This window comes from Mizuhopecten yessoensis, unplaced genomic scaffold (assembly GCF_002113885.1).
Source record: "Mizuhopecten yessoensis strain PY_sf001 unplaced genomic scaffold, ASM211388v2 scaffold3689, whole genome shotgun sequence".
NCBI lineage: Eukaryota > Metazoa > Mollusca > Bivalvia > Pectinida > Pectinidae > Mizuhopecten > Mizuhopecten yessoensis.
In genome coordinates this window covers 430,805-456,573 of record NW_018405170.1, presented here as the reverse complement: position 1 = coordinate 456,573, position 25,769 = coordinate 430,805, and the positions used below count along the sequence as shown (strand labels likewise).

The following is a 25,769-nucleotide window of genomic DNA, read 5'->3' as shown; positions in this document are numbered from 1 at the left end:
AGTTGTCTTCATAGACGCTGTGTACAGAATAGTTCATGTGATGCTGGCTGTTAGATTTACAGTTTTTATGACAGATCTGCAAATTTAACACTAGATATCTACAAAACCACCACTACAACATTGCTTGAAATTTAAGTTTTTCCCACACAAAAACATAAGAATTTACACTCTAAGTTATTTCATAATTCTTTTTGTAATGGAAGCAATTTTGTCAAACTGATATTCTGATACTTGTACTAGTCCAGATTTATCACCAATTGCAGATGGGGAAAAAATGGGACTTTTGCTATAAATTTGAAAATGACAAATAATTATACTCTCCGTATCATGTTAATATGTTGACCATGAAAATAGTGAAATTTTGAACCACACTAAAAATAAAAGCTGTAAGTTAACAAAATTGAATCTCACTCGAAACCTAGCACATCCTTAAATGACCATATAGCTGTTAATAGTACCTAAAACACAAACAAACCAAAACCAGGTATCTCAGGCCTCTTGGTAATTGGTATATTTTATTTTACAGTTCCTGGCACACTTTTCACTGTGAAGGAGTACTTCCTGGAAGATGTATTGAAGTGGTAAGTTTTCACATTCCTTATAAGAAGGACAGGTTTATATCCAGATCCCATTATCTAAAATTAGTGTTGTAGCTTTTGATCGGTTGAGACCTTTCATGTGTAATGCCTTTCAATCCAATCACTTACTTCTGCTTGGTGATTATTGGGGATATACAAAGCACATGGTCAGTGCTCTAGTTTCAGTCAAACTTCTTCAAACTGTTCCTCTCATTCTAGTCAAGTTGTAAACATCAGAGAGAACTTAAGGCCTATTGAGTTTTGTATAGTGAATAATCTACATTTCTAAATTGTGTTTTTTAAAGGACAAAATACAGCAACAAAGCAATGGAAAAAGCAAAAAGAGAGAAGGGAACAGGTAAATATGAGGAGTGATAGAGGGAATAACAGGAAATAATTCTAATAAATTTCGAAAAAACTTGGCTACTTATATATTAATTATAGGTACCAGTATTAAGATGTTTTGGTCAAGACTTTTCTATGAATAACACCAGATCCCATTAATGGTGAGGCCCTTCTGAAGAGAGTTAGGTCAATTGACTATCATTGATGTTCCATGAACATTCTGAAATCTGGAACAAAACACCCCAAATAAAATAATTCATACAATAACTGTTTATTTTTTTAATAGTGACAAAACAGCAAGAACAGTTGGAGGAATTGTGTGCTAAGATGAGCATTGGCATAACGTATACAGAGATGGAAGACCATTCTATGGCTGGTAAACAAAGCCATTCCGACACAGATTCAGCTCCAAATGTTAGTATGTTGTGGTGTTGGCACTTATTTTACTATTGTAAAAATACTGCAGGGACAATAGTATATCTCAATTTCAATGTACATTTTAATATTTTCTCTATGTGTAGCTGAATATTTATAAAGGTGAAATTAAAATCCTAGCTGTCAGATGTGAAATTAACATTTAATTTGTTTTAAACACAAGTGGGTTGGTATTTTAAAAAAAAATCAATAAAATATATTTTGTATTCATTTATGGACAAGTTATTTGACAAGTGGGCCCTTGTAAAAAGTAAAACAAAATCTTGAGGAGGGCGGACTATGAACTCGGGGTTTGGAAAAAAAAAGGCAAAAAACACCAGGCATTACTAACAGGATTATTATTCTGACAGAACACTAACAAGATTATTACTCTAATAGNAAACTACTAACAGGATTATTATTCTGACAACACTAACAAGATTATTACTCTTATAGTAAACTACTAACAGGATTATTACTCTTATAGAAAACTACTAACAGGATTATTATTCTGACAACACTAACAAGATTATTACTCTTATAGTAAACTACTAACAGGATTATTACTCTTATAGAAAACTACTAACAGGATTATTATTCTGACAACACTAACAAGATTATTACTCTTATAGTAAACTACTAACAAAATTATTACTCTTATAGCAAACTACTAACAGGATTATTACTCTTATAGTAAACTACTAACAATATTATTATTCTGACAGAACACTAACAAGATTATTACTCTTATAGAAAACTACTAACAATATTATTATTCTGACAGAACACTAACAAGATTATTACTCTTATAGTAAACTACTAACAGGATTATTATTCTTATAGAAAACTACTAACAGGATTATTATTCTGACAACACTAACAAGATTATTACTCTTATAGTAAACTACTAACAGGATTATTATTCTGACAGAACACTAACAAGATTATTACTCTTATAGTAAACTACTAACAGGATTATTATTCTGACAGAACACTAACAAGATTATTACTCTTATAGTAAACTACTAACAGGATTATTATTCTGACAGAACACTAACAAGATTATTACTCTTATAGTAAACTACTAACAGGATTATTATTCTGACAGAACACTAACAAGATTATTACTCTTATAGTAAACTACTAACAGGATTATTATTCTGACAGAACACTAACAAGATTATTACTCTTATAGTAAACTACTAACAGGATTATTATTCTGACAGAACACTAACAAGATTATTACTCTTATAGTAAACTACTAACAGGATTATTATTCTGACAGAACACTAACAAGATTATTACTCTTATAGTAAACTACTAACAGGATTATTATTCTGACAGAACACTAACAAGATTATTACTCTTATAGTAAACTACTAACAAGATTATTACTCTTATAGTAAACTACTAACAGGATTATTATTCTGACAGAACACTAACAAGATTATTACTCTTATAGTAAACTACTAACAGGATTATTATTCTGACAGAACACTAACAAGATTATTACTCTTATAGTAAACTACTAACAGGATTATTATTCTGACAGAACACTAACAAGATTATTACTCTTATAGTAAACTACTAACAGGATTATTATTCTGACAGAACACTAACAAGATTATTACTCTTATAGTAAACTACTAACAGGATTATTATTCTGACAGAACACTAACAAGATTATTACTCTTATAGTAAACTACTAACAGGATTATTATTCTGACAGAACACTAACAAGATTATTACTCTTATAGTAAACTACTAACAGGATTATTATTCTGACAGAACACTAACAAGATTATTACTCTTATAGTAAACTACTAACAGGATTATTATTCTGACAGAACACTAACAAGATTATTACTCTTATAGTAAACTACTAACAGGATTATTATTCTTATAGAACACTAACAAGATTATTACTCTTATAGTAAACTACTAACAGGATTATTATTCTGACAGAACACTAACAAGATTATTACTCTTATAGTAAACTACTAACAGGATTATTATTCTGACAGAACACTAACAAGATTATTACTCTTATAGTAAACTACTAACAGGATTATTATTCTGACAGAACACTAACAAGATTATTACTCTTATAGTAAACTACTAACAGGATTATTATTCTGACAGAACACTAACAAGATTATTACTCTTATAGTAAACTACTAACAGGATTATTATTCTGACAGAACACTAACAAGATTATTACTCTTATAGTAAACTACTAACAGGATTATTATTCTGACAGAACACTAACAAGATTATTACTCTTATAGTAAACTACTAACAGGATTATTATTCTGACAGAACACTAACAAGATTATTACTCTTATAGTAAACTACTAACAGGATTATTATTCTGACAGAACACTAACAAGATTATTACTCTTATAGTAAACTACTAACAGGATTATTATTCTGACAGAACACTAACAAGATTATTACTCTTATAGTAAACTACTAACAGGATTATTATTCTGACAGAACACTAACAAGATTATTACTCTTATAGTAAACTACTAACAGGATTATTATTCTGACAGAACACTAACAAGATTATTACTCTTATAGTAAACTACTAACAGGATTATTATTCTGACAGAACACTAACAAGATTATTACTCTTATAGTAAACTACTAACAGGATTATTATTCTGACAGAACACTAACAAGATTATTACTCTTATAGTAAACTACTAACAGGATTATTATTCTGACAGAACACTAACAAGATTATTACTCTTATAGTAAACTACTAACAGGATTATTATTCTTATAGAACACTAACAAGATTATTACTCTTATAGTAAACTACTAACAGGATTATTATTCTGACAGAACACTAACAGGATTATTATTCTTGCAGAACACAAATGAAGATAAAAGTGAACTCCCTGACTGGATAATAAAGGAAATGGATCAGTTTCTTACTGACATTTTCTTGATGGGAAGTGAAGAGACATTTGCCCAGTTGGTCCATCTCATTATGAGTGAGAATGTCAGTGGTAAGAATATGAAGAATCTATCATAAATGTACCACAAAGCTCAGTTGTAAAAGAAATATTGTCTATATTTAGTGAGTTAATTCATGAAGTCCTTTTGGTTGAGGGCTTGGGGAGGAGGGTTATTTTTCAACCATCACCACAGCCAAAAGTATTTCATACCCCTCTTCAACAAAGGAAGGATGGTTGACTGTAATCAGATGGTCTGTCAGCTGTCCATCGGTCCTTAGACAGAATGTTGCCCAGACAACTATAGTTTTTATCCTAATTTCTTAAGACTTTTCTGATGTAGTCATGATCACTACACTGAAGTTATCCACCTGCTAACATTTTTGTTCTGGTTCTTTGCATGGTAGTAAACCGCTATATCCCTTGATTACAATTTCCAGTGGACTACCAGCATTCAGAAACAGGTGTTACACCTTTAATGGTGACCACTGCTAGGGGCATGAATGACGAAGTGGAACAGCTACTTAACCTGGGCGCCAACGTTAATCTCCACTTACCCAACGGCTGGACCGCCATTGACTGGGCCAAGCGGTTTGAAAGAAATGACATTTTAGAAATGCTGGAAGCTTTAATGTAAGTATGAATACTGAATACATTTTCCATGTTCTAGAGTCTGTTACGCAATATTGGGGGATTTACTTACTCGCATGGCACCTGACTAAGTGTGCTAAGAATGTGTTCTATCAGTCTTCTGTCAACTTTTTCTTCAAAATTCTATTCAAAATTTAATAGTTTAACAGAAATTTGGTATGAAGTTTCATTTTGTCAATGAAGTGGGTTTGTTCCTGGGGAACAGAGAGAGAACATTGTAGACCAAGGAAATGACGTCCTGAAGTTCATTTTTCTGTACAGGCTGTCAAATGATGTGGGGCCTTCTGGAGATTCTTTGGCAGAAGCTGGTAACCAGTTGTTGACCGATGCAGAAAAAGATATGCTATCGCTATACCAAAGCTGTTTTGATGATGAAAAAGTGGATATCCAGCTCATCCTCAATCTCATTTACCAGCTCATGTCAAACTACAGTGATGGTAGGTTGTTACAATGTAGGCTTACACATCAATGTCAAAGAATTCCTTTTTCTAACTGTATAATGTTATTTGTCCAATAGTACATTTTTCGCTGATGATACATTTTCGCTAGTAAAACTTTCACATTTCTCTGAAAGTGAGCTTCAAGCAGAATTTTGATAAATTGCTAAAAACATAATGTTCACATTCCTCCATCTGACAGGAAACCATCAATCCTAAATTGCAATGTGGGCATTCACTCTCAGACATATCTATTTCTAGTAGAATCAGTCAAAAATAAAAATAAATTGCCTACCAAAGACTGATAGGGGGCTGTTTAGATCAACTTTTCCCCATTGTCTGCCTTCCATAAACAACCCCTGTTATCACGTTTTCTCAGAAAGTACTGGACATGAGATTGTCTTTCTCAAAGATTCAAATAATAGGTCTTCACTTCATTTGTTTGTGGATTTGAAGAAAGTTTAATCTCCAGGTTACCATAATGGATTTTGATTTTTGGGTAGGAAAAACAATATTGCTGTCAGGAAGTCGTCATTCATTTTAAGGTCAAACTTTGTAATGATATCTCTTTGACAGGAAGTAAATCTTTCTCAGTACCACATTGGTACATGGTCATGGTCAAGGTCTTAATATTCCAATGATTCAGACTAAAAGTTCAAGTTGTGAAAGTCTAATTCTACATTAATTTAACAAAATGGACATCATAAAGACAAGTCTAGCTAGGCAAAAGATCCTTCTGTGTTTGTTCATGTGTCCTCTTTGTGTGGGTGCTAGATCCCTCTGAGATCTTGTTTCACTGAGTGTTAGCATTACAGTGATGTGTTGTATTTTACAGGTGCTATTCTGGTCTTCCTGCCTGGGTATGATGACATTGTTGGCCTCAGAGATCTGATCGCAGAGGACTCTTTTTTTCACAAGTACAAGTAAGTAAAATCAGTACCGGGTATGTATATTTAATGTTGTTAATTTGTAATTTTAATGAATTATAAAGAATATCAGCCTTCACCTATGCTGTAAGCTAAAAATCTACAGTAAATGTATCGGAGCCATAGATGACACAGTTTTCTGAGAAGAAAAGCAGCTAAACTGGTCTGTTCAATACAGATTAAATGTAAATGGATGTATATATGTATGTATAATACCTTTCTCTTGACTACCATTACTGGCCGTAGTAACTTGCTTGTAAGTTGTGTTTAGGAAAGATGCATAACATAATTATGTGGTATGTAACTTGGATTTAGCACTGTATTTTTGTCTGGCATTTATTTATATATTAAGCATAGGTTTTATTAACATGAACAATTATTACAGCCACAAAGGTAATACTAGTATATTATTCATGGTGTGTTTTACCTACATTTTATATATAATTTGTGATAAATGCTTCTCCATAATAAGTAACCATAGCTTTAATTGTTGTCTTTGTGTTTATCCTTCAGATACTTATTATATACACTTCATTCTGCCATGCAGTCCAACGATCAGAGAAGAGTATTTAAAACACCACCTCCAGGAGTTCGAAAAATTGTAAGTTTTACCTCAGTGGATTTGAAAATGTATTACAATCACTGTAATGTATTGAACCAAGTCCCAAAGTCAAGGTTACAGAAAGGAGTTAAAGTGCTGAATCCTTTTTATGCTTGTTTAGTCATAACTTTTCATTAGCTCCAAAACTATGTATAGATATCTGTTTGTATCACATACAGACAGTGTGTCGCATAATACTCCAGTCTGAACCTACAGGATCGGTGTCACAGAAGCGGTCAAAGATCAAATCATTGTTATTTTTTGTCTGACCATAACTTTTAATTGCTGAAATGTATAAAACAGCCAGGAAGAATGTATTACATCAGGAAATCCTGTCTGGTACAACTTGCAGATTCTGTTGTTTTAGGTCATTGTAACAGGTTTATTGTCTACTTGTTGTTACCAGGTATGCATATCCAGGCCCTAACTTAGGTACAGTTGAATATTTTATTATTAAAGCTTTATAGAAGACATATTTTGTAGACCCTGAATATCTATTGATACAGATACTGGCCACCAACATTGCTGAGACAAGTATCACCATTGACGATGTAGTGTTTGTTATCGACGCAGGCAAAGTCAAAGAGGTAGGACATCAAAACCAAATTACATGTATGTACACAATCAAGATTAATTTTTAGTTATGTATGATGTATTAAGGTGAATTCTGTGAATTTAACACAAAAGTTGAGTGAAACATCACCACAAACATCTTGAGCTAGAACTACCTCATTAATAGATGATTTACTTCATCCCTTGTAGAATCATATTTTGTACGAATGTAGATGTGACCTTTAAAGAGCAGAGGTTTGGAGTAAAAACAGGGACAATAGTAAATCATAATGAAAAGACTGTTCCTTTAAATACCTTTACAGATATAATTACTGAACTTGATTGGATGTAATCCTTGTGGAATGTTGTTAACAAAATTATGAAAACGCAGTGTACATTGTGTTATGGTCAAATGTTTTTTTAGACTAATGTAAGATTAATTGTTTATATTTTGTGTGTGAATTTAAGATTGTAAAATTTGTAAAACAAAAACAAACAAAAATCCATTTTTCAGAAAACCTTTGATGCTTTGTTGTCTGTCACCATGTTGAAGAGTAACTGGATATCAAAGGCCAGTGCACTACAGAGAAAGGGCAGGTAGGTATTGTATAAATCCATGTATAAATCCAGGTTTCTTAGTAAAAAATACCCATCATGACATCATGACTTCAGATTGATGTTGTCAGTGGTGACAAATATTTTATACCAAGTAAACAGTAGGAACTAACAGCTACAATATCTGTACAGAAAAATAAGTTCAGGTGCTATTGAAACATGGAACTTTGAACAAGTTCCCTACATCCTGGATGTTCATGGGGACACTTATTTGTCTCTGTTATCAGCAAAATAATCGCAATAAGTGTGTTTATAGTAGTTAATTGTAAACCAAGCCGTTCATAGTATATGTAGTGCATTATTTGTTTGTCAAAACATAAACACAACTTTCAAAGTACAAACTACACATTGTAAGTGAATGCCGTAAAAAGAATACAGTTGTTAAAAAAATCAATGAGTTTTCTATCTTATTTCTTCATACATGTGACAGACGGCATGTGTATGTGAAGGAATGTATATCAGTTATGATGCCTGATGTTATTTTCTAACGTTATTGATATATTACAGAGCAGGAAGAGTTAGACCTGGTCTCTGTTATCACCTGTTCAGTAAAGTGCGGTATTCAAACCTCATGGACTTTCCTGCCCCAGAGATACTGAGATACCCTCTCCAGGTGAGTGTCATGTCGCTATCATGTTGGATAAGTTATTTAAAGTTTGAAAAAATATTCTCATGTTCCTAATTGTCATGAATTTTGTCACGATTTATAGTTCAGATCTCTAAATACAAGCTAGTGTTACAACTCAAAAATAAAAATAAGTCCTTATTCTCTTTCAAATTTCTAGTGAAATTTTTTTGATTCTCCTATAAAAAGGATACCCTGGTATAATGCAGCTATTTACAATCTACTTTAGGTAGTAATTAGTGGATAGTCTTCATGGTGAATTAGGACATATTGTCTGGATTCCAAAATTCAAGATGGCCACTTTGGTTTCTTATTGGCCGAGATCTTAAGGGCCATAACTCTAGGACTGATTTTGTTCACAGATGGTGGTAAACAGTGCCTATATTCATGTGTAATACCTTTTTAACTACATTTCAAAATCCAAGATGGTTGCCTGTTTCTGCTTTACAATTATGGCAAATATATGATCAGTCATTTAGCGGTTACGTGTCCAAGGTCTGTATGAATTAGAATCGGATGAATTCACTTACAAGGAATAAAACATCTTAAAAAGAAGCAAACATAGGTACCTACACTATAGTGAGTAGGTACATATGGATGAAGTGATGAAAGAGACACCAGACAGGAGTGATGAAGACACCATATATAAATTGATTTTGTTTCCCCATCTTTGTTAAACCCATCACATGAATTGTTTGTTTCTAGGAGTTGTGTCTCCACACCAAGCTGCTGGCCCCTAAGACCTGCTCCATTGCTGACTACTTGTCCAAGTGTCCAGAGCCTCCCACTTTCCTTCTCACCAGGAATGCTATACATCTCCTCAAGGTAGGTTGTGTCGGCTTCAGAGGCTGAATGAGCTTCACACCATGTCAGATTCCCAATCCTTAAAGAAAAATATAATGATGTTGTAAAATAGGTTTAGGGATACAGGCATTGTCTGCCTCCCTCACACGTAGGTAATGACGGACTGTTTTATCTCTGATACCTCGTCAGTAATGGTGACATGTTGGGATTTTTTTTCAATGCAAAGTAACACTTTCTACTCCAACCTCCCTGTAATAATGTGACATTATATAGTCTGATTATGACATGCATGTGAAATGTTATCACAGTTACAGCTCTTAACCCATTCACCCCTAAAGTCACATTTGAACCTTACCAAATCAAAGACTTGGCAAGTCCAGTTTGGTAAGTATGTAGGGGTGAATAGGTTAAAGAATACAGGTATCCTTCACCCCTATGTAAAGGCTATACTCAGAGCACAATGTAAATGCTGACTTGTCAAAATAGCTGTCATCTTAATGAGGCAATGTGTTGTAGAAATGTTAACCCTTGGTATAAGATATTTGAGTGTCAGGAACTTGGCAAAGGCCTGTGTTGGACAAGCATAAGTATAACCCTTACTTTGAGATTTCTCTGTCTATCCCTCACAGGTAATAGCTTTCTATTGGTCCTCAACATGTGGATGTGGGAGATCTTATGATGTTTGAGATTTTCTACATGTTTGCATGTGGGAGATCGCCCTCCACTGGCTATATATTGCAATGTATAAATGAAATCAAATGTGCTTGAATTGTTGTTAAAAGTATTTATTATGTATTTAAAAACATTTATGATTTTGAATGACCACTGACTTTAGGGAGATAACTGAATATTTTACAAACCACTTTCTGATGAAATGGTTGCCCAATGGTTAGGTACAAGAAAAGCATTGTTTGCAATTGGGTCATGGACTGGACACCAGCCTGATGCAGAGAGCTCACTGTCATCCTGGACCTCTTAATTATACACCCGAGCTGCCATATCGAAACCTAGCTTCTCATCATCAATTTGATTCACTCGGTCATCATAGGGTACTTTGGCAAGGTCCTGATGCTGCTTAATGACAGTGCTCTTCACAAATTTCCATAATTTTTGAAGCATCAATCTGTAATTAATGTATGACAAAATTAGTAGAGAAAGTGAACACGGCTCACAATACTTCTGTTTACCATTTTGTTAACCATTTACCAAGTAATTATTACTTGTGGAACAAGATAAGAATAAAAGACAAACAAATCATGTAGTTATCCTGCTCACCTGGAATGATGTGTTGAATACATTCAGGGGTGCTAGAATGTAATCACGGAACATGAGGTACAATTTTACTTCTGGATCAGACGAGTAGTGTTAAAGTTTCTCAACCTTTGCTGTGCGATCCTCATGGCTGGAGAAGTAACTGGTAAGGGCTGGCCAATGGTGAAGGGTTCTGGAAACTGTCCTCTGTACATGTAGTCAAAGTTATCGATGGTTGCATAACACAAGATCTTAATTGGTCTGTCTGACCCTAGCTTAACGGCATACTGTAAAAGCATAAGATTTCGTTTGGGATTAAATTTCATTTATTTCGTGGTTTTATAACCATCAAGTGAGTAAATCTCGCCCGATCTTACATGTACTATATTTATCTGCACTGTGTCGTCACGCCTGTCAATTGAAACTAAATACTTACCAGAATAAAAAATACAGGGTTTTTAAATATTGATTCCACGTAATGTAATCCAAACGAATTTGTCCCCATACAAAACAACGAAATTTAACCCCAACGAAAATTTATGCTTTTACAGTGGATTGGCAAGGTGGAAAATACACCCTCTGTCTAGTACATGCAGCTGTACATCACGAGTCCTGGGAACCACTGAGTTACAACGTCCTTTTATAACAGAGCTTTTTTGTCATTGGCAAAACTTCTGTTAATAGTGTAACCAGGTGGATAGAAGATGAATTAGCTTCTTCAAGTTCATTGTGTTTCATTTAATTGTTCAAGGCTTAGATTTTCTACATTTTTTTTTCAGCAAATAGATGCCCTGGATACGTGTGAGGATCTGACAGAGCTGGGACATCACTTGGCAGACCTGCCTGTTGAGCCGTGCCTGGGGAAGATGGTGCTGTACTCTGTTGTCCTCAAGTGTCTCGACCCAGTACTCACCATTGTTTGTACATTGGCCTACAAGGATCCATGTAAGTGTGACAGAAGCTAGTAAGCTTTGAAATGCTATACCATAGTAGACATTGCTTCGACACCGAGTATATACATACTACTTAACACAATTATGAAATATGTACAGTAAACCACCACCTGTCAGGTGTTTTGAGGAGATGTAGAAAAGAAATGTTACAAAAGAAAATTTAAAAATAAAAAAGGCCTTGTAATATGTTGTAATACCGTGACCCTTGTCTTTAAGGAAGATGGCAATGAAACAAGGGTATGTGTATTTAGGTTTAAGTGAACTTAAAATTGAAAACTGTTCATACTGAATATAACACAAGGAAATGGTTAAAAATGAACAGTTTTGTTTTCAAACTCTAAATCTGATCTATCTCATGTCATTGATTTGCCATCAGTTGTATTGCCCAGTCAACCTAACATGAAGAGGGAAGCAAGTATGTCTAGGCGTAAGTTTGCTGCTGACACCTGCAGTGATCACATGGCTCTACTACGAGCTTTCCAGGTAAGTGTTAAAGTTCATTTTGCCAAATTTACCTATAGTTGCTTATGTAAAAATGTACTGATGGTTTGGATCTAATAAGTGTTCTACATCCCTTTTGGTAAACAGTGATACATACTTGATAAGGGTGCAGTTTTCTTATCTGACTCACTTGCTTAATTCTTATGTGACCAGTTTTGTAGTGCTTTGTGACTTCTTGAGATGATGACTGTCAGACAGCTTCCTCATCAGTTGTTGATCTAATTTCATTCAAGTAATCAGGATTTACAAGATGTTTAAAGAATACTTTTGGGAAGCAAAGAATTCAGATTGACCATATTGAATTCGTCCATATATGACATTAAAGGCATGGTTTTGAAAACTATGGTAATAATTTCAACCCATACCTGTTACATGTACCTGGTACTGATACATTGTACAGGCATGGCAGCGAGCAAGGACTGACGGTTGGGAGAGAAGCTTCTGTGATAAGAACTACCTGTCGTCAGCCTGTATGGAGATGATAGTGGGCATGAGGTAAGGTTATGTTGACACATTTCAGGTATGGATATATCCACATAACCCTCATAACCCTGATCATTGGGGGCTTGGTACTGCATTCTTGTGTTAATGTTGTCCCTAGCGTTTGACAAGAATCATAATAGGAATTTTTTTTAAATGGCTTTGTTTAGGTTTACATGTTCTTGTGTCTTACTTAAATCTAACAATGCAAGATCTCTATTTTGCAACTTTATGCATAATGCTTAACAAGAAGCAAGAAAGATTGATATTATCAGAATCTGAAGAATTTTCTCTGACATCTGTTTGGAAAAATAAAACAAGTGTCGGGACAAAACATCCACTAGGTTAAATTGAAAAAGGAACTGATCCATCATTTGATTGTGATATTAAATAGATCAAAGCTCTTAATATGTATGGTTTTCAATATGGCCAGAATTGTAAATCAAAGCCTTTCTGCATTTTGCATTCTTTCACATGACAAATGAGTTTTCATTTGGGGGAAAAGAAATATTATCATAGTTTAACAAGGAAAAGCCAAAAGTATTTGCAAAATATCATGACTTCTGTTTCATTTCAGAACCCAGCTGCTTGGCCAGTTGAGGGCGTCCGGTTTTGTACGAGCTCGAGGTGGAGGAGACATCAGGGACCTGAACACTAACTCTGAGAACTGGGCTGTGGTGAAGGCCGCCTTGTGTGCTGGTAGCTACCCCAATCTGCTCCGTGTTGACAGGCAAAAAGCCAGACTAGCCACCCAGTAAGTCTTGCAAAACTGTGAACTTCTAGATAGATATATAAGGAACACTTAGATTGATAATAATTATACAAATGTCATTCTTTATTCTTCTATTGAAGTGAGATTTATAAATCTTTATAAATATATTTTCATATTTTTATAAGATATTCCATAATAATGATCATTGAAGTGGTGATTTATACTTTTTAATGCAATTTTTGTATTTTGAAAATAAAAATAGTTAAGTTCAAAAATATTCCTCAATTATCACAAAATAATAAGCAATATTTATAAACTGGTAAAACATTATGTTTGCCCAATTAATTACCAAATTAAAACAAACTCGTGTTTTAAAACTGAAACATGCAGCTGACATCCAGTCTGCATAAATTGTCAATTGGTTGTGGATTTCCAATTTTCCATTTAAGCAATTATCATTGATTCCCTACATAAGTGATAACCTTAGAATTTGTACTACATATACATATTTGTACTAAGTAAGATTTTTGTTTTGACCTTGACATGACATGTATTTATTTTTTTATTAAATTTGCTAGGAAAGAAAGTAATGTGTTCTTCCACATGAGTTCTGTGGTAAGTCAAATTCCGAGCTCAAAGAAGACACAGAAAAGCCAGTTCATCAAAAGTCTGCGTTCTGATTGGCTATTCTACCAGGAGATGACGCGGTTCCAGCGACACCCTATGGTTAGGACCTGTACCATGGTGTCGCCTATCACAGTCGCTGTGTTTGCTGGACCAGCTAAACTATCACCAGACGCTGTCAAGGACAGACAGTTGAACAGAAGTAAGTGGAGTATATTAGTGGAGAGTATTAATGTACAGTACAGCATTATTAATCCAGCCACCGCTGATTTAGTTATACCATTACCCATCCAGGTTTGTGTTTCCTGTAAAGTGAAGACAACATTCATAGGATCACTCCATCATCATTTTCATATTCCTTACAATAAATATTAAAGATATGCATTGATTTTCATAACACTTCAAACAGATTCATATGGTGATATCAATTTTCAATTTTCAAATTGTGGCATGACATTAATGCTTCCTCCCACCTCCTGACATTTCTTGTTCTTTCAATTCCACAGATTTTGGAATGAGAGGAGAGTTTGGAAGTGAGGAAAGTGACAGTGAAGGTGAGGATAAAGAAGATAACAGGAAGACCACACTACAGCTGGACGAATGGCTCGGCTTTAAACTGGACAATGAGGTAAAGTTTAATTACATTACCTGTAACTGAGCCAGATCGGGTTATCTCCGGGAATCTAAGTACATTAAGACAATAAATAAAACAACAGAACAGAATATTTTAATGCAGGTTGTAAATTAAAGCCATTAACGCGTGGATGAAAACATTGCGGGGTAAAAATTCCGCGAATTGACATGTAAAGGTACCAGACAGATTGGACGAGATAGAAAAATCTAGCACTGGGTATGATGTGGGATATCTCTGTCTGAGATGCAAGAATTGTTTGTCTAGGTAGATAGTGTTAATGTCACAGCACCTAATAAAAAGTACCGTAAATCTGTAAGTACTGTATAACAGGAAATTTCCGCGCACTGAAACTTTCGCCCTTCACTGGTAAAATCTATATACAACCTGTGTTTATCTCACCCTTCACATCCAATGTCCACAATGTATAGTATGTTGTGTGTTAATATTCACTATCAGGATATAGTCATCATCATTATGTTATATGTAACTTGTGATATGAAGGATCTGTGTGTTTCATATGTAACTTGTGATATCAAGGATCTGTGTGTTTTAGACGACGAGCATAGTGTTACAGCTGAGACAGAAGTGGAACAGTCTGCTGTTACGGAGGATGAGGTCTCCCTCCAAGACTTGGTCACAACTGGATGAGGTAATTTGATCAGTCTCAGGTTCATAGATACCAAATATCAGAACCAAATAGGGGGAAAAAAGGCTGCATAATGTACTTGATATTAATTCTCCACCAGTATTATCCATTCATTTGTCTTTGCATTCATTTGTCCAGGGAATCTCAAATACTGCCACATTCAAATGCAAAATTTTCTAAAATTTTGTCTAAATCTATATACAGTAGATTTCTCTAAATATCACTTCCCATTTGTCAGAGAAAAACATGATATTAACAGAAACATGACATAAACAGAATACATATTTTCTGATGTTTTTCAGCCCTCAAAACCGGAAGTGAACTTAGTCAAATGCCTAAGTGATGTGGCTCTACGAAGAAGATTGATATTTTGTAACTAACCTTGTTCTTTACCCTAGTTGAAATATAGATATAAGTAAATAAGTATAGAAATAAATATATTATTTGTATTTCATTTCAGTATGCAGTTACATTTCTTATAGTTAGTAGCAAAATGACGATCAGTACGATTGTAATTATGATTGTTTACTGCAGTAGTGATGTAGGCATACAAGTGTTTGGCTGGTATTCTGCATCAAATTCAATTGTAAACATGAGACTTGGTAAATATTTACCTATATCTTGATATATATACTGTTCTTTCGCTAGTAACATCTTTTTATAGGTTAATTTCCTTAGATATTTGCTGCAAGTGTGTAATCGAAGATAGTACACATGTTATAATTAGTTGAAAGAATACATCACACTTGGCATTAGAAAAGTTTACAGATGTTAGACTGTCCTAGCTCCCCCAACCACAGGTGAATATCATGTTAACAAGTATGTAAGTCAACCTATTGTTTAACAGTCAGCCAGGTGTAACCTTTTGTTTAACAGTCAGCCAGGTGTAAAAAATACCCTGTTAGGCCGAGGCATTGTTTACATAATGCATCCAGGGTGTGACAGAAGATCCCCAGGGCATTTATCATGAATCATTACCACCATTTACCTGTATTTTTTTTGTGACAGTGGCCAAAATAAAGTGATATTAAGAGAAATCAACATAAAATCAGGTGATAATAAAAGAATTGAATTGCATAGATTATATAGCAGGAAAAACGGTGCATCAAAAAAACATGATAATAACCGAAAAGTGACATTAACAGACGTGATATTAGGTGGAATGTACTGTATATACATTTATGCTTGCAATACTTTGCTTTATTTTAACTGAATTCGGTATTCAGCGACCCTAGGTAAGGTGATTTAATTATACTTCCATCCTTTTAGGTTCTTAGGTTTGGTATATAAATAATTCTTAATGTGATAGTATTGAATTGATGGAATTACACATAATTACACATTCATATATCATATAGCCAGAGTGTATATGTTAATGTTGAAAATAAAAGGGTTGCAATTCAGATGCATGGAATTCTATCTCCTATCATTAAAAACAGCAAGATTTCAGTGTCTATCAAACCTTGTCTTTCAGTCTGTGGTGAGAACAATTGTCAATATACTGACCAATGAGGAGCAGACAATGGGACTGCAACAACCCGCTGGAATTGGTCAGCGACCAAGACCTATGAGTAAGTTCTTCAGATTTGTTTTGTACTAATAGTAAGGTGACACGTTTTATTGCAATGTAGACGATGGCAGAGGAGTCAAACAATGGCACAATGAAATTTACCTATGACAGACTGGTGTTAAAAACCAGAATATAGAAATCCCCGCAATGGCTTCCATTTTGAAAACACACCTGGTAGGACGATTTCCCATCAAGTGTCATCTTTATCATTCATAAACTGAGGTTACTGTTTAGTTTGACTATTTTGTGAGATGATACTGATGACTGTTTGGTGTATGTTTAAATGCTGTTTACTTTGTAGCCGCGGAGTCCATCATGTCTGGAGGAGGTGGAAAGGGCAATTTTGACTTTGTTACACCTCCAAGGAAGAATTTTCAATTTCAACAGAGTAAGTAAGATTTACAATTTTTTTCAACATGTGACTAGAGAGAATGATTTTAATATCATGAAAAGATTCGTTCCTTATTCTATTAATTTCCCAGTACTAGTTCGCTGAAACATTTATTTTTCAAGACAGATCTTTGTTAATTTCGTGACGCCATATTGCAAACTGAAATATTTGAGAGAGAAAATATAGGAACCAATTTTTATGTAACTCATATGAAAATGTAATCATGCAAATTATAACTATATTTGTGTGAATTTGTGAAAAATTGAAACACTTCATAAAAAAGCTTACAAAAGTCAAAAGGTAGCAACAATTAGAGTATTTTAACAAAACCACAATTATACATAGATTAATTATCTGTTGAACCATGTTTTAAAGGACATTTAAGAGATATTTTAGACTTTAGACCCTTGTGTGCAGGTAGGTATGGGTTTTACTTGTATCATGGCAGTTTGTGTTAGACATCTAAATTGAGTATGAAAATAACAGACCCAGTATAGATAATGTGTATCTCAGGTGAAAGTATGAGTTGTCCCTGAAATGAATTTTTAAAAAACAGCTGTAGATAAACTTCTTGTTAGTTGTCGCTGTTCTTGAAAATAGATATATATCTATCTATGACAGAATCCAGCAGTGGTGTTGATACCGCTTCGTCCAGCAGTAGTAACTCACCATCGGCTAACACGAGCCACAGAGGTAGTCAGTCCAGTACCCCCTCCATGAGTCCAGGCCCCGCCTCGCCCAGTGTGGGCGTGAACCACAGCAGCAGCCAACCTACCAGCTTCTTTGTTATGAAATGCAACAATCAAAGCAAAGTGGACTTGTCCATGAACAAAGGAGTGTGGGCCACTAACAAATCAAACAATAAGAAACTTAACAGTGTCTTTCAGGTCAGTATTGTGGTATTTTTCTGCAGTGTAATTAAGGATATATGCAACACTGTTCCATACACTTTCTCTCTTAAAGGTATATGCTACCTAACACTTTATACAGGTGTCTTGTGTTATAGACATTTCCTATACATGTAATAATATATGCTACCTTTGTTATTATATCTGTGATGTGAGTTATTTCCCTTTCCATGAAATATCTAAGAAATCTTTATGGTAAATGCACACATGTATTCTTGTATGCCTTTCAGATATGTTACCAAGTCCAAATCACTATTCATCAAAAATATTCACACGCTTGATTGTTGGAAACTCTTTTTGAAAATCAATACAGGTTATTGTTAGGTAGCATACTTCCTTAAACTGACTATATTACAGTATAACATTCTGTGTACAAAATTTCTTTGAGTGTATTATCCATACTGGTTAAATAATTCCAAGACATTTCATCTTTATATGATATAGGAGGGGAACACAGTTTATCTGGTTTTCTCAGTGCAAGGAAGCGGCCATTTCCAGGGCTATGCTAAGATGAAGTCAGAGTTTGTAGACAAGAAGGTTCAGGACTCCAGTTATCATGGACTCGACTACTGCTGTGATGTAGAGTGGATCAAAAGGTTTGTTCCTCTGTATATAATTGCTGATGTGTATGACTTATATAATTGAGAAAAGGATATTTCAAGGATATAGCTACACAAGACTGTATGTAGTAGACAATCCATGCAGAGACCTCGAAATAAGAGCCTGGTGTCATGCATTAAATGTACCCCACTACCAAAATGTATCCTGACACTATCTATATACCTGCACAAAATTTAAAAATAAACTCCATATAAAAAGTACATCCAAACCAATCCCAAAAATCCTATATTAAAATATCATACATGTATATCTGAAATAGTCAAAATATGAATAGGAGACTGTTAAATGTCATCTTTAAGTATACTCAACCCTGCTGCACTAATCCCTATCCCATACAGAAAGATATGATTATAATAATATAGTGTATTTAGTTTATCTGTCCATTCTATAAGTAAAGTTACTGTTTTATTGTCAATTATTTACAAAAATACAAAAGTGTCTTATGAATTATTATAAAAACCTTAAAATTTTGCTCTGAAACGATTAAGTTCTTTATGGAAAATAATTTTGAAATTGTCTTTTGTAGAATTCAATATATCATCTTCAAAAGAAAAACATGCCAAATGCACATTGAGCTTCTTGTTTAAGATTGTAATTTGCATAAAATATGATTTACCATTGAATATGATTTACCATAAAATATTTACCATAAAATATGATTTACCATTGAATATGATTTACCATAAAATATGATTTACCATTGAATATGATTTACCATTGAATATGGTTTACCATAAAATATGATTTACCATAAAATATGATTTACCTTAAAATATGATTTACCATAAAATATGATTTATCATTGAATATTTTGCTTTGGTGTCTGGTACTGCAATACAGATTCATTAAGGTATACATAATTAGGTACTTATATATTTAATTCTCTTCACCAGAGCAAACTTGTCATTCCAAAGTACTCTGCAGTTGCTGAACCCATGGGATGACAATAGAAAAGTACAGACCAGTAGGGATGGCCAGGTAAGATACATTTTACCTGAGGATCATATGATACTCTATACGAGGAAATGACGTTCCCTGTAGTGGAACTGTCTCCTTTAGTACGATTCACTTATTGTAAATGTATTTGGACAGTGTCTATAATTCATGAAATTTTATCAACTGTGTCTCTTTCCATTTATGTATGCTTGTCTGGATTCACATACACTGTTTTACTTATAGCATTGTTTTAACACTGTTCTGACTGGATTATTACAACCACTCGAAAGCAAATAGGAGTGATATTGCTTTCTTGTTAGATATGTGGTCAGTAATCCTTATTATACGCTGTCAAATTTGACGGGAGTATTATGGTATGGCGCCGTCCGTCCGGCGTAAACTTTTGGTTGTCTGGCAATCTCCTCCTACATTTTTGACCGATATTTTTGAAACTTAGTATACATTATATGCATGATAAGAAGTTGTGTCTCCCTTAAAAGAATTTTGATTCGACGATTTTGCAAAAGTTATTGCCCTTTGTTCATTTCAGTATTTGACTTTTTGTCCGGAGATTTTCTCCTACATTTTTTATAGCATGTCAGCTAACCACTCTTAGAATGATGCAGATCTTATTTCAATGTAAGAAAGTATATAACACTATATGGCATTCGACGGGCGTATATTGTTCCGCCCCGCGGTACTTGTTGGACAATGTATAATGGAAGCCTGGTTATCAATTTACAAGGAAATTTTGTTATTGTTAGGAGATTGAGCCACATGTTGGAGAAACCTTGATCAAATTGTGGGACAAATACTTGGCCCATCAGGGGAAGTCATCCCCCTCGGCCAGTAATAAGCCACAGAATGCAGGTAAGAGAGGGGCCTTTCACGGCCCAGCGTCACCTGAAGGACCTGGCAGCTACCAGTCTATAGGGGGCGATCACAGTGACTACTCCTCCCACGGTACTCGTAACTTCTACAACAGACAGTCACAAGGAGGATACCAGGACCAAGGAAACTATGGAGGGTACCAGGTCAACGAAGGGTCACATAATGGTCACAGAGGCCAAGGTCAAAGGGGGAAATCTTCAGGGAGGTCACCGATCAATCAGGGAAATCCCTTTGATAACTATAGTGGGTACCACACTGGTGGATACCAAGATAACGGGGTAGCACCCGGAACTGAGTACGGATCATACAGCTACCACCAGAGAGGTCAAGGGTCAGGAGGTCACAGGAGAGGAAATCACAATCGATCTGGGAATAGGAGATAGTTCAGTGAGATTCCTCAAAGGTGTACACCAAAAATATTATTTATGATGACGACAGCATTACATTGGACTTCCTTTGTTGTATGTAATGAAATGATAACAGACACGTTAATACAGTATGAGATTAATACACCTTTATATCTGTGTTATGTTGGGATCAAATTTAGACGTCGGTTGTTGAGGAGGTGATTAGCTTAAACAACATTTTTTAACCTCTTATATATTGGTCAATATATATACAAGGTACTAAAACACACAATTTCGCTGTAACTTTATTCTACTAAAACTTTACTTTGCTAACTGGAAAGTTTTAAGTCTGATAGTTAATGGTTGTGTTTAAAGACACACACAAAATTAAATTCATGCTAATCGCTGACTAAGCTAATCACCTTTTGAACAACTGGGCCCTGTTGTCTAAAAGTATGTTTTTCCTGTGTACTGTCTATTATTTATTGAACCCTATTCTTTAAAATATAAATGAAAAGTCCATATTTTTCCATTTCAACATACTTTGTATTTCTTTCAGTTCCCAATTGAATTTCTTTATAACTTTTAATATGACATTATTAAAAAATATGGAATAACTTGTAAAAGCAAGTTTTTTTTGAAAAGCTTGAGTTTGAGTTTCTTACAAGAAAACAGGTTCTGATGTGTCTTGTAAAAAACACTGATATACATTGTAGTAAGAAATGATGTAGCATTGAGAACAAATGTGAACTCTGCTACAAATGATTATGGGACCGCTAATACACATTTTACTGTGTAATATGAAAATCAATCATATTTCCTCACAGAAACATTCATTGACAGATGGTCAAACTGAAGTCAGAAAACAAATGAATTTGGAGATAAACGAAAATAATTATTATAATATAATATAATGTATTATATGGATATGATGCAGATGAGATCAGACTTTTGTATTAACTTAAGATCCCTGCAGCTTAAAAGGCAGCTAATGATGAAATTTGTTGCTGAGAGGAAATACTTAAAAGTATATTTGAGTTGATTTCATGCATGACAGTTTTAGTTAGAAAATTCAATTTTTGTCCAATTTTATTCTCCACTGTCATGTGACATTCAAAAGATTTTCAGTCTTATTTACTTGCTAATAAGGAAGAAATCAAAATGACTTTAAATGGAAATTAGCCCCAAGTAGCAATTTTCCAATAAAAAGACATGATATAGCTATAGGCGGACTGTTGTGTGCAAACATTTTTCTGAAGGTGATAGGGACATTTATTGTCCGAAAAGACCCTTTGGTTAGATAGGTCTTTTAAAATCAAGCAAATTTGGTGATTCAGAAATTAATCTTTAAAATTTGTGAGCAGCTTTCAACTCCATTTGATTGATTGTAAAAATTGAGGCAAAAAAGTTATATGATAAGTCTTCTCCTTCACAGTTCAGAGATATGTTTGGTCTGTATACATTAATGTGAAATACATTCACTGCTGTGTTTAACTCGCACATTTATCTAACCATGAAAATAAGAATTTATATGTTTAAATTGTGTATTCGTTTTATTTTATATGCAATTGAGAATCGTATTGTGTGATGTGAGGAAGCAACCATATTCTTGGACTGCATGATTAACACTTGGGACTGTTGTTGTTAAAGGGGAGGGGGGCAAAAAGAGGAGTGTTCAATGAGGTGTTTAGTGGAGATATTGGGTAAAGTAGAGAGAAAATAAATATAAATACAGTCTTTAACTGATATCGATACAATTGATGGGGATGCGATAGAGTGCAATCATTCAGGATGTCTGACTTGAGATAATTGGGGTAAAGGGGGGTAAACATGATGCTAAACAGAAAAATCCAATCAGCTTGGATCTAAGCCGAGTTAGTGAAGAGGAGAGTCAAGTAGTTGTAATTAACTCCCCAGGATTTGAGGATAACCGGTGCTCAGATAATACTATTGCGTTAAGGGTATATACATATTTTTTCCAATACACAGAAAGGTGTCAACAGTGTATAAGCTTGTTAAACAGGGTACCAATAATAATACATTGGAAATAATATATAACAGGGTACCAATAATAATACATCGGTAATAATATATAACAGGGTACCAATAATAATACATCGGTAATAATATATAACAGGGTACCAATAATAATACATTGGTAATAATATATAATAGGGCACCAATATATATATAATATAATATGGTGTTAAATTACATCCTGCTTTACATACCACACGGTTCCCTTCAGGCTTTTGTACATGTATAGCTCATTCATTGAACGGAGTCCAACTTTACCGTTATATCAACTGTTCCCTATCCATGTTGTTTATATTTCTATGCTGCTTACTGCCTATAATTTTATTATGTCAAATAATTTGCAAAAAATTAAAATGTAGATTAATTGTGTTCACAATGCGAATATAACATGGAACTCTTTAGAATCATAACCATTATACATTTGTAGCTAAGCAATGAGGAGGATTGGGACATTATACGTTTGTAGCAATGAGGAGGATTGGGATTGTATTTAGGATCATGATCTAATGAACCTACAATGCTGACCTGGGTGGTCGGGTGGTGCACTGAATAGCCCACTTGCCTTTCTCCAAGGGGGCCAGGGTTTGTTTCCCCAATCGAACGTGAAAAGGTATGGGGTCACCTGCCCAATCACATGGGTTTTCTCCGGGTACTCCAGTTTCCTTCCACATTAAGACCCCCGCACACTAACATCCGGGGCAACAAGAGTTAATAATATCAGTTTCATAATTGTTGTAAATATATAAAGTTTATATTTATTTATTGAATCTACATACACTAGTAGTTCACAGAGATGCATGTATGTGAGCCATACACATACTATAAACATGCTTATAGACCATCGGTCTAACTACCACACTATAAACATGCTTATAGACCATCGGTCTAACTACCACCCAGTTAAACGCAGGCAACATACCCTAATATGATAACTGCTTATTTGATCAGTAATCTTGGTAGAATTCTGTTTTTGAAATTATTTGTATGCAGATTGTGTAGTTAGCCGATTCTCATCATCTAATTAAGTAGATGTTATTGACACGTAAAATAGATGCTTGAAAAACTGGTGCCATGAAAATTTACATCCATTGGTGGATAAGAATTTAGGAAACATCTTTTAGGAAGACAACCTAGAAAGGAAAGTTCTGACAGAAATATAGTTTTCATAATGATATGGGTCTCATCTATTTCTACCTATTAGGTTTTCATAATAAATTTGCCATCTCCTTCAGGTGAAAAATAGGGATTAAAAATGGGGTAATATTGTTTTTGTACAGTAACTTTTTCATTTTAAGCCTGGTATTTTAGTTGACAAGATTTTTCATTAGGTTTTAAATTAGAAAAGTGTGGTTGTGCAACAGAATAAAAAATCAATGATCTTCAATAAGATAGAAAAAAAATCAATGAGTTTTAATATTTAATTGTAAAAGTTAAGTGAGCAGTCATCACTGCCCACACAGGCCCATTGGCCTCTTGTTAATGCCTAGTGTTGTTTACAAGATACCCAACTCCTTGTGACTCCTTGCTGTGATGTATGTTATGCAGGGGAAATAAAGTTGTTGTATTACATATATTGTCTTGTTCTCTCTTTGTAACACCATATGGGTATGCTTGGGCAAGTGTTTTGAAAAGAAGAGGTAATTTCATTGATCAGTATGTTGAGAACAACACTTTTGTCATTTTCACATCAATTTTTATAGAGAAAATAGAACCTTGTTCTCATTGCATAACACAATGAAATTATACACTACTGTCATAACATGCAACCAAGTTTTTTAGGTCATCTGAACGGGAAAAAATGATCTTTTCTGATATGTCTTGTCAGTCATCGTCCAGAAAAAAGGCACATTTTCAACTTCTCAAAAAACGTAGAACTGACTTCAATAAAATTTTGCTGGAAGTGTCCATTGCAAAAGATATTTTTAAAAAATGAAAATTATACTGTGTTCAAACATTCTGAGGGCCTGAAGTACAGGGTCCAAAGGGGCTCAAATGACTCAAATGTCATAGAATCAAGTACTCTTCATGGATGAAGTTTCTAAGGTTTTTAATCAACAATGTAAATTTCATTTCCCCAGGGTCATCCATTTGCCCTTGAGAAGGGGTTAAGTTTGCTACAGTTCATTTAGAAAAATAACACTTTTGAGTTGTTTTGTTTAGGTTTTTTCTGTAGGAAATAATTCAAACTTGGATAGAATTATAAAAATGGAATGGCAGTTAGATGATAAAATTTTGACCTGCTCCTGGGGCCTGAAGTGTGGTGTTCAAAGGGGAATAATTACATAAAACTTCCTCAGGCCGAGATGTCCTAAATACATGTAAATTATTGCTCCTTGGGGCTGAGGGTGAAGGGGATAAAAGTTCTAAAAAATACTTATGAACCAAAAAATGTTGCAATTAAATAGTTGTCAAGGTAATATCTGATGATCTTTTATGAAAACTTTCATTTCAGCATACCCCCAGATCTCCCAATCTAAGTCAAATGATACAGTTCTCATGGAGATAATAACTATTTTTGCTGTATTTCTTGTGGAAACTGTAGCATTGGAAAATTTCAGGCATGATTATTGAGGCTTTTTAATTGTAAGTCCTTCATAAAAAAGATGTGGATTACATGCCCCTGGGTCTCACGATTTGACCTTTGGGGTGGCTTACTAAATCTGTATATAGAAAAATGACGGAACATTTATTTCTCACTACTAAAATAGTTCATTTGAAAGGTTTAAATGTGGTTTTTGTTGCCGATATGCAACGAA

General features: G+C 34.2%; 1 protein-coding gene across 1 annotated transcript in view; it reads left to right on the top strand.

Annotated features, from left to right (window-relative positions):
- Positions 1-22,089, top strand: part of LOC110447947 (probable ATP-dependent RNA helicase YTHDC2) — a 29,033-nt gene extending 6,944 nt beyond the window's left edge. The window contains exons 9-33 of the mRNA XM_021493941.1: positions 527-581; positions 884-936; positions 1,210-1,337; positions 4,216-4,354; positions 4,741-4,933; positions 5,213-5,388; positions 6,224-6,311; positions 6,828-6,915; positions 7,422-7,502; positions 7,982-8,064; positions 8,590-8,695; positions 9,413-9,532; positions 11,542-11,707; positions 12,092-12,198; positions 12,617-12,711; positions 13,274-13,450; positions 13,987-14,234; positions 14,539-14,660; positions 15,220-15,315; positions 16,787-16,883; positions 17,184-17,270; positions 17,895-18,160; positions 18,626-18,777; positions 19,696-19,780; positions 20,503-22,089. Coding sequence (XP_021349616.1) covers positions 527-581; positions 884-936; positions 1,210-1,337; positions 4,216-4,354; positions 4,741-4,933; positions 5,213-5,388; positions 6,224-6,311; positions 6,828-6,915; positions 7,422-7,502; positions 7,982-8,064; positions 8,590-8,695; positions 9,413-9,532; positions 11,542-11,707; positions 12,092-12,198; positions 12,617-12,711; positions 13,274-13,450; positions 13,987-14,234; positions 14,539-14,660; positions 15,220-15,315; positions 16,787-16,883; positions 17,184-17,270; positions 17,895-18,160; positions 18,626-18,777; positions 19,696-19,780; positions 20,503-21,012 — 3,518 coding nt within the window. The 3' untranslated portion in view covers positions 21,013-22,089. The remainder of the gene's footprint in view (positions 1-526; positions 582-883; positions 937-1,209; positions 1,338-4,215; positions 4,355-4,740; positions 4,934-5,212; positions 5,389-6,223; positions 6,312-6,827; positions 6,916-7,421; positions 7,503-7,981; positions 8,065-8,589; positions 8,696-9,412; positions 9,533-11,541; positions 11,708-12,091; positions 12,199-12,616; positions 12,712-13,273; positions 13,451-13,986; positions 14,235-14,538; positions 14,661-15,219; positions 15,316-16,786; positions 16,884-17,183; positions 17,271-17,894; positions 18,161-18,625; positions 18,778-19,695; positions 19,781-20,502) is intronic.
- Positions 22,090-25,769: the final 3,680 nt, after the last annotated feature.